This window comes from Ylistrum balloti, unplaced genomic scaffold (assembly GCF_031769215.1).
Source record: "Ylistrum balloti isolate Yb309-2 unplaced genomic scaffold, AGI_CSIRO_Ybal_v1 Utg370818, whole genome shotgun sequence".
In the NCBI taxonomy this organism is placed as follows: domain Eukaryota; kingdom Metazoa; phylum Mollusca; class Bivalvia; order Pectinida; family Pectinidae; genus Ylistrum; species Ylistrum balloti.
Genome location: NW_026782473.1, coordinates 132,690 through 143,613, shown reverse-complemented (window position 1 = coordinate 143,613; position 10,924 = coordinate 132,690). Strand labels below are relative to the sequence as shown.

The 10,924-nt window shown below is 33.6% G+C and overlaps 1 protein-coding gene across 1 annotated transcript; it reads right to left on the bottom strand.

The window, feature by feature from the left end:
* Window positions 1-4,787: 4,787 nt before the first annotated feature.
* Window positions 4,788-5,837, bottom strand: LOC132558733 (beta-1,3-galactosyltransferase brn-like). Its single transcript, XM_060223329.1, has one exon. The coding sequence runs from the start codon at window positions 5,835-5,837 to the stop codon at window positions 4,788-4,790; it is 1,050 nt and encodes a 349-aa protein (XP_060079312.1).
* Window positions 5,838-10,924: the final 5,087 nt, after the last annotated feature.

The following is a 10,924-nucleotide window of genomic DNA, read 5'->3' as shown; positions in this document are numbered from 1 at the left end:
GAAATTCAAAATTAGCTATTAAAATCTAATTTATGAGCCAATAGGACTTGTTTTTTCTTCTTTGAGTGGGTCCGTGTCATTATTTCCGTGTTATCAGGTAGGAATCGCCTGCATGGAGATATTGCTGAAACTCTTTTATTTAATTGAAACTTTCTCTTAAGTTAGGTTATTGTGATCCGCTGATCTAAGCGGCGTCGTGTTTCTTGCTGTTGCATCAAACTTTTGTATTTCAGTAATTGTCGACGAATACCTTTACATTCTTTACTGAAATATTGCAGAAAAAAAGAATTAACCACAGTCGTATCATCCTTGAAAGGCAAGGTATTTAATGTTCATAACGAAAAGCCATTATAAGCGTAAAGTAAAAGCAAAACACAATTTATAAGTAACACGACTGTAGCAAATCAACGTGCCCGAACGCATATATAAATTATATATATATATATATACACACAAGTATCTAAATCAAGACAATGATACAATATTGCACACTGATAATTCTATCTAATTGTTAAAATAACCTTAAGATAACACTATAGGAAAAGAAATTCGAAATCACTGCAACCCTTTTCGTGATAATGTCTTATCTAAATGGTTGTTTTAGTGTCTGAGGGATAACTGCTGAAAAACCGGGTAAAGTATCAGGCAGAGGAAACTAGACTGAGTATAAAAGAAGTAGATTAAGTTTGTACACATTTATCGCTGCCTCCAACAATCTTTTTTTTTCTTCTTTTTTTTGGCTTGGTTTGATAAATCGAGCCCGAATTACACTCTGTGGTCTGCTATACTTTATATCTGTCATCATATGTGTTTCCAAATGTTATCAATTAAACAAGGCTAAATAATAGGATTTCCTTGAAACTTTCAGTTATAACAGATAATTTGTCGAATATTAATCAAAGTAGAAATTTAAGTAGATTTAAAGGAGATTTGTTCAATACAAATAATGTTTTATTAGAAATGTCCATAATTGGGGCTTTCTATCCGACATGGATATCATCAACACTGAGTTTGGAACTACACTGATAATCGTCATAGTAATTCCAGAAATCCTACTGACTCAAACATGATATGGTCATAGGGTTTGGAACTACTCGGAAAATCCTTATTGGCAATTCCAAAAAATGCAGCACAGACACATAGTCATATCACAAATGGTATAGTGATTTAATTTACTTGTAATATACAAATATTTGAAAGAAATAAAGATAAAGTTGAATTCTCAAACAAAAGACGAATTAGGCTTCTGATAATTCTAAAAATGCTCAGCTTTTTATCATGCCAATAAGGCAGACATTATAGAATATATTTTATAATTATTTTAAAACACATACACCAGTTACATACATATGACTGACACTTAAATCAATGAGGTGTAGTAATCATGTCATTTGTATCACATTAACATACAATCGATACTAAAACACTCCATATTTCTTACTGTAATAAGTTCACATAAACACATTTGGATACATTTATTATATATTTCTAAAAGAGTCACATGCCCTGCCCTGAGAATCGTAAGTATTATCTGATAAAAGAAGCGATAATGTGGTAAGATGTTCTATAAAATATGTGCACATTGCTGCCATATGTGGATGATGTATGAAGGCTTTGCAATCAGTCAGTAGTATGTGCAGGCTTTCTAGTCATGTACTGTGGTTTAAAAGATATTTAAAGGCTTTTTTCAGATGGTTGGCGTCATACGTAATGGTTTAGATAAGCCTATGGCAATTTGTGTACGAAGGGTTTATACCGGGTGTTTCCTGTCGAGGCAGTTTACACAGTTTTTTTTGTCGTTGATACTTATGCTCATAGTGTCTTTTAACTGCTAGTAAATATCCCTGACTGTTCTTATTTAACAGTGTGTAATCCTGTCTGTTCTTAATTAACAATGTGTAGTCCTGTCTGTTCTTAATAAACATTGTGTAGTCCTGTCTGTTCTTAATCAACAGTGTGTAGTCCTGCCTGTTCTTAATTAACAGTGTATAGTCCTGCCTGTTCTTAATTGGCATTTAATTGATCTCTTTACACTTATATGGAGGTTTATAATCGTGTTTGTTCTGAACCAACAATCTGTTTGGTATTCCCTAACGACGGTGCTGCTGTTTACATCGTTTAAACATGTAATGATACTATAATGGTTCAGAAGAGAACCAAATGTACGTGTAAAACTAAGTGTCCTGCAAATGTCACAAATATACCAACGCTGATTTATTCTTGTGTGATCGCTCAATATGTGACGTTATTTTAATACTCCTCTTCAGAAAATAGGTCATGATCTTGGGTGAAAGTGTGAAATAACGAGCTTAAAAAATAAGAAGGTTTTGTTAGACGCCAATACCATGCCCATTATGGTCATTGCACATAACTTTAAACTGACTGCAATCAGCGGTACAAGAGCGAAAATAAAGTCATACAGTTTAACAGTCACGCTATTCCATACAACTTTTAATCACATTTCCCAAACAATACTTGTACATCGATACCACACGACCATTGAATGGAACAATGACTTTTATATACAATACTTTACTAGCTTCAGATAAAAAAGATCAAAATTACAGATAAAAATCTTGAAAACAAGAACACCGTTTACTTTAATACTTAATCACAGTCAATACATCATTTTTCTCTCACGCTTGAAAAAAACAACGCACACATTGTAAGTACACTGCAAATGGTATATAAATCGATATGACAACAAAGTGTTCTTAAAATGTTTAAAAATAATTTGTAAGGAACAGAGAAATGACATTAGCTCATTTAGAATCTGCTTAATTAAATGTTGACAGATAATACAATCTAAAAAACTTTAGTATAAGGTAAAGATGTCTCTTTCCTTTGTTAAAATGACTATACATATCTAAACTAACAAAAATTAAAATATTATTATGAAAAATGTCCAAAACGACGACCTAGTAAATGTAAAATTATATCACTTTTACCAATAAATAATAAAAAAAAAACTACAGGTAAAACATACACCACAACTATTAAGGTAGGTTTTTGTATCACAGGAGAGAGAGAGAGAGAGAGAGAGAGAGAGAGAGAGAGAGAGAGAGAGAGAGAGAGAGAGAGGGGGGGGGGGGCGAAGTTAAGTAAAAGCACAGATAAGAAAAAATCTTTTAATAAAATTATTCAAGTGTATGTTATTGTGTATTTGTGTATGTATATAAAAGGTTATATCTACAATGTAGGATGCGTACTTTGCTAATTCCTCACATTAAGTATGCATTATTATTCTCACAACTATCATCTATCGTTATATCCAAATGCAACACTATATACCTGTGCAATTTTGTTTCCAATACCTATTTTTCTACCATTGATTTATTACACATTCAGATTCGGAAGTACGGTTGTATCATGGCATTTGTCAGTAAAATACATGAAATGTCATTAAATATATAATTCCTTATACAGAAATACCATTTAATTCGATCCCAATGAAAAACCGTAAACGGAAATTGGATGAGTTCTAAAAATATATATCATTAAGTTCTTCATTTCGTTGTGTCATAATTTTGTAAAATTATCTAGAGTCCATCGCAATAAAAAATGTAAATGTGATGTCATTATCCATATGACGCTATGAAAATGAATCGTCACAAATGTAGGAGAATCTACAGTCAAGATAGGCCAGTCTTTATTGTTTTTAAGCTAAAGATCAAAATTTTGGACATTCAGCGATATATCATTGATAACATAAGATATGTATACAAGTTATACCAATATTATAGTCGTCATTTATAGTGGTCAGTCAGTGTATCCTGTCATGTAATTATAGTGGTCAGTCAGTGTTTCCTGTCATGTAATAATAGTGGTCAGTCAGTGTTTCCTGTCATGTAATTATAGTGGTCAGTCTGTGTTTCCTGTCATGTAATTATAGTGGTCAGTCAGTGTATCCTGTCATGTAATTATAGTGGTCAGTCAGTGTATCCTGTCATGTAATTATAGTGGTCAGTCAGTGTTTCCTTTCATGTAATTATAGTGGTCAGTCAGTGTTTCCTGTCATTTAATTATAGTGTTCAGTCAGTGTTTCCTGTCATGTAATAATAGTGGTCAGTCAGTGTTTCCTGTCATGTAATTATAGTGGTCAGTCTTTGTTTCCTGTCATGTAATTATAGTGGTCAGTCAGTGTTTCCTGTCATGTAATTATAGTGGTCAGTCAGTGTTTCCTGTCATGTAATTATAGTGGTCAGTCAGTGTTTCCTGTCATTTAATTATAGTGGTAAGTGAATGCTTCCTGTCATGGCAGTCAAAAGCACCTGTCGTCATATAATTATATTGGTCAGTCAGTAGCTGTAATTTACCAGAATTTAAATACATTAGGGGAATATTATAAAAATGAGATATTCCTCACAAAGTGGCAACTCTTGAAACGACCCGTCAATCAGTCATGACAGACTTAAATATGCGTATAAAAATAATTCAAGATATTTCAAGTATGACAATAATAATAAAACATTATGATGTCCATGAAGAAAACGAAACAAATTTAAAAGCTAGCACGTTATCATTTCATGACTTGAATGACGGAAAGACATGCGTGTCAGACTTAATGACGTCATTGATGTAGGCATGTGTCATTGTGTACACAATTACAAGTCTTTAAATGACGTCATCGTTTTGTGTGTTCCTGTGTAGTCAATCACGTTTCTATGATGTTTATAATACTGTTAATAGTATGCATGATATTGTGTACACAACTGGAACATTGCTATTAAATGACGTTATTAGTATATTTGTCGTGTAATAATTATTACCGGTCTATGTCATTGACGTCACACATACTTGACTTTCGCACGTTGCCACGCCTTGACCATGTCCTCAACATCGTGATTATTAAAATGGGCGAAGAAGCCTTTTTCATCTAAAGATGGATTTTCTTCGTGTGTGAAAAACTGTTTCACGTTATGTATTGTGACGTTGAGTTTGTATGCAACTATACCTAAATACACGTCATCTATCCAAAAGAACTCAACATACGGAAACGCATGCACGAAACGAAGAGCACAATTATAGGACGTCAGGTAGGCTCCGCCTGCTGGGTACGGCGGAAACAAATGGAATGGAAAATCCGATTTAGATATAACCCATTTTGAATCTTCTCTACTTGGTTTTGCGCTGATAACTTTTCTTCCGCGAAGCAACATTTTACGTTCGTTTACTGGAATTGACTTGGCGTAGAGAAGTACTTTTGGTATATTTACAAAATGATCATCATCTACAAACAAAAAGAAGTCCGCTTCGGCGCAGTATTTCACAGCCCAGTTATATCCCATAATAGTTTTGTATGTGTTGTTGTTATAACTATCGATAAAATCCTCCTGTACGATATCACGGTAAGTGTACGACTCCATTGAAATGAACTGCGACGAAGCAGCTGAGTGTGCAAGCAAAAACACAACTTTAACATTTGGTCTTTTAATTTTGCCCCAAGTCATTCGTATGGTCATTCGAAGGCGATCATTCTTGACAGCAGACTTGACTAGAACTAATAAGTTTGGAGAGTCCTCAGATTTTAAACGTGTATGGGACGTGGAATTGAAGGAGCAACTTGCTGGCCGATGAATGTATCTGAATGGATGTCTGTTTATCGGAGCAAAGTCCGGTTCCGTGTTGTTTCGAATTTTCTCTTCTACCATTTTTCGGATATCGATTTCTAACGGAAAGAAAAATCCATAATCATATTTTGGAAAAGAAGAAATATCATCATATCGCACAGGTCTTACATTCAGCTCATAAAAATCATGTATGGAAATTAGCAATAAGCACATCACACAGCAGGCTAAGACACTATGTTTCATCTTGGATATTCGGCAACGCACCATTATGGCGGATTTCTATGTCCAGACGTTAAAAAGATATCTCCAGTTCGGTAATACGTGTTGGTGCGGCGTCTCAACGACTATGTTTATATTTGTATCTAAGCTTCAGACAGACTCGGATGATAAACGACTTCCTCGTGTCGTTACGATTATCTGACAGTCCTTTATTCCCACCGCTGTTCAAGGCCAGCACGGTAACCATCGCTTCACTTTGGAACGTTTAATACCAAAATGAACCCCCGGCCCTACCTGGTATGTCTTGGCAAGTCTTGGTTTAGTAAACTTGTATGCAATATCCACTTATCGGCATGTCTGAAAGAATTAAATAAAGAAAACTTTGTATCAATAGATATGTGATATAGATAGATAAGTTGAAGTAAATACATATATTTAGACTCTATGTAAAAAATCGAATAAAGAATTCATTATTCCTATACACTTTCTATAAAATATAATTGACATTCAAGAGATTTTGGACTCTTCTGTAATAAACGATACGAATGACACGCACCAAGAGGGACTTGGTTACTAAAATGGGCAGGTTATGCCTATGTTCCTTCACAGAATGAATGTAGGTATACACAGGTGTTCAATAGGAGATGGTGTGCTACAAATCAATGAATTATATACAATGAATGTATATGTGAATTAGTTCATACCTGGTACAAGCACTGCGCTGGGATACCTTAGTTTTATCTACAGGAATTTTTTTACATGGCAAAATTAAGTACTGAAAAATATTTATTTCTATCCTGTCATTTTTATCATTAAATTATAATTCGTTTATTGATGAAATAAAATTGTTATCTATATAGAAACAAAGACTATCTCATCCCCACAAATCGATTGCTCCCTCCTTTCCGAAATTTTCACTAAACTGAAAAAAATAGTTACGGCCAAACTTGTTTTAAAAATATATTTTTGTAGATGCAGTTCTCAACAATGTAGATTATTTTTTCAGATCTTGTGAACAGCTGTATTTATAAACATTGCAGTCCCGCATGGCCTCGATTTCTTTTTCAACGTTAATCTTAATTTGTAAGTACAGATTTTTGCTTAATTCTAAAGAAATATGTAAAACTTGTATTAAACCTGAAAGTCTTCATCAATCAGTGTATTCATAATACGGATGTTTCTCTGTACACGTATTTCGTGCGTTTGTCCAATACATCTGTCAGAATGGTACACACAATAACATGAATGTAAATAGATACGGAGGTTATAAGCTTACCTTATTGTTTATCCTTTTGCTATCTAGATAAATGGATATCAGTAACTGATACTACTCGTTCTAACAAAAAATATATATACATATACATACACGTGCACGGACATGTCCAATAAGTTCGCGGATCTTACTAACTTCAACACTAACAATTAGTGCAATTATAACGAGAAAATTGTATCAAAATCAGCAGTCATTGTCGTGATTGCATCAGTGATGGAGATCTAATGTTGTGTCGAAGTTGCAGAACACCTATCCATGGTGAGAAATGAAATCTCACACAAATTAAAGTGTTGGTACACCTGTCCAAGGTGGACAAAGGGAATCTCACAAATTTTCCAAGATAGAAATTTAGTTAGGAGTGCTATTTACAATTACAATAGACTTATATTTAGATGCTTCCTTTGTAAAATAGAACCCACCATTTAACAATTGATGACATTAAAGGCACACGTTCTATTTCATCGTGTTATCAACTTATCAACAAACTAGGTGTATTCATGACTCGTTGAAAAAAGCAAATTTCTTTCCCAAAGAATCTGCGGAAAAACATTCGAAATAATTGAAGACCTAGCTGCAAAATCTACGGTAATATATTCTTAAAAACTGTATGAAGGTACATTGCTATGACGGAATGACGGACAAAGGAAACACTATCGACAATGAAACCATTATTGTTATTATTTTTATTAAAATCTTAATGGCGAACCAAAAAGGAAAACTAAAACTAAAAGTTAAAAGACAAATTTTAAAAAATCTTAAATGGTTATAATTTTCACAAAAAATTAAAATGGTAGGTCATAGCGTATGATATAGACCAACGTATTTCAGATAACAGAATTTTATCAATCTCAACAGTTTCAAAAACGGTCTTTGGTCTTGTAACTCTACGATAAAAAAAAATCCCGCGTAGAAAGAAGGTCAATGCAGTTTGATAAAAAATGTCTAGCTGTGAATGACTCAATACATCCTATACACCGAGGTTTATCTTCGCCTTTCAACATATTTGAATGTGTCAGGTATGCGTGGACATTTCAAAGGACAATTGGTTTTTACGGAATAAAGTTTAGTATCAGTATATTGATTCCATTCCTCCTGCCACTGAGCTGTTAAAACATGTTTGATAATGGTTTAAAATCAATAAAATGAAGTTAAAACAACAGCAGGTGCTCGCGATAAAACTGGCGTTGCGGCACGATCTGCTTTATCGTTGCCTGGTATTTCCATGTGCACAGGAACCGAACAAAACAATACGAAAGCTTAAGGCAATTCCATGATGTAGTATTAATGTACTACGAATGAAAATATTTGCCATATATCTATTGTTAAAACTTTGTAGTACAGAAAAAGAGTCTGAATAGATAACATGGAATATGTTCAAGGGCGATGTAGATAGCTCCCGCTTCCGCCGAAATTTTTTTGTATTCTAACTGCAATTTTGAGAAAGAGGAAGGAAATGTCCAGCTGTCTATGTCTTATTTAACCATTTCAGGTAGTGAAAAGTCAACTTCAGATGAATTCAGGAGCCAAAGTAGAATTTCTATCGTTCCAAATGACTGAATTTGGTCAATATCAATATTTGAGGTTTGTAAAAGAGCGGAAATCCAAATACCGGATGGTGGAATGGTCTTCGGTTTTGTTTTGAAACAAGGTTTCATATTTTGGGTCAAATACAAGTGAAAGAGCAGGATTAGAAGGATTTGACTTTAGCTGAATGGCGTATTGCAAAGCCGATTTACTTTGACGGCTAAATAGTGATAATTAGTTAGCCTCTGCATAGAGGCTTGCTATAGGTGTGGTCTTAAAAGCTCCAAGAGCGAGCCTCAGACCCTGGTGGTGAACAGTGTCTAATAATTTGAGATATGAAGGTCTAGCAGATCCATACACAATGGAACTGTAGTCTAATTTTGATCTAATAAGAGCTCTAAAAAGCCTTAGCTAAACTTTTCTTTCAGCTTCCCAACAAGTGTGGGACACCACCTTTAGAATATTCAGTGCCATACAGCATTTGGCTTTCAGATATTTTATATTTGGAAGGAATGACAATTTTCTGTCGAAAATAACACCTAAGAATTTGGTTTGCTAAACAGCCGGAATGGGTAAATCAAAAAGAGATAGATTTGGATCGTCGTGTTGTTCCTGCATTTGACAAAAATCCATACAAACTGTTTTTTTCTTGTGAAAATTTGTATCCATTTTCATCTCCCCAAATTTGGAGTCGATTCAAACATTGTTCAAGTTGTCTTTTGATGGTATTCATATGTTTAGATCGAAAGCATATAGGCATATGAATACCATCGAAAGACAACTCAATGTTTGAATCTACTCAAAGTGGTGGGAACAGAAATAAAGAGTCGTATCATCAAAATACGTGGTTCGGTTGATGTTCAAAGATTGGGTTTTATCATATGTTGGGTATTCATGTACTGATTCCTGACATGCAGATGCATTTCTGTTGTTAATCAAAGGTTTTATATCTAATGTTTGCCGTTACTCTATCTTCGTCAAAATTGTGAAACACCCAGAACGAACACTTTTCACTTAAATATTTTGTTGCTTAAAGATAAATAAACAAGAGACAAGCATTGTAAGGACATTAACATCAACACCAAAATCAACAAATTGAAACTACATATCCACCGTTCGATGATTGTATACAGGCTGAAAATGTAGGTTGATCGGATTGGTGGAACTTAGTCTTTTTAAGTCGTTGTACCGAACGATATTCTCAAATTTAAACATACATCAGTTATTTCAAATGTCACAATTTTACATAGCCAATGTCCATACGGATAAAATATCATAACAATGGTGTGTTTTTACCGGCTGTAACACTGGAAACAGGTAATACCATTATCATATCATTAACTATATACAATTTGTATATATAATGTATCGAAGACAATAGTATTTAATATTACTAAAAAATGAACGAGATTATTCCATTTAATTTCTAATGTTTTTGTTGAAGCCATTATCATCTGAGCATTAAACACCACAAAAATGTGTTTTATCAACTGGCGTTAGGCATACTAGATATGCCTGTACATGTATCTTTAAAACGCTGAACCAACTTTATAAAAGGACAGCAAAGAAGAAATAACGACATGTTAACAATCTTAATTAAGTTACTCGAATTCGATGTAATTTGGGCAAAAACATTTCTATTTTTGAAAAGATTCTTATGCAATTTTGAAATAAAGATAGAAAAATATATAAAAACTAGAAGTAATAGTTCCAATTTTATGACATATGGAAAACTTGGTCGCTGGGCATTCTCTTTAGAAATGGTCTTTAAGACATGAATGAAGGTAATAAAGCATTTTAATAGACATTTCAACCAAAGGCATATGTGACTTTTAATGGAAAATAGGAGTCAGTCGAGATTTCAAAGTCATGATTCAACTGTGTGTTGACGCATGTTGGAAAATTAACGCATTTAGCCTATATATGCAAACAATCTCAACCGCTTCCATTTATCGACATATCCATACACGTATACTCATTAACGAACGGATACCAGCGAGTTTTATTTACTCTGGAAATAGATCTGACAATTTAACACGTTGATTGTACGATAATGATTCTGTTAACAATACCTGTTCTAGTAATCAAGATTTTGTGTGTACCATTATTTGTTATAGCATACTCGTCTCTTGAGGTAAACATTATATGTAATAACTATTCTTGTGCCATTATGAAATATAAACAGATGATGAAATTGATGACTTGAGTGAACTTGTCAAACGTTAAGTACACAATCGATTGTCTGGGTGTATTAAATTGTCATCCATTGTTTTTAACAATCGAGACCGGTTTTGTGATCAGCATATATAATCGGTTCAAAAATTATAAAAAAAAAAAA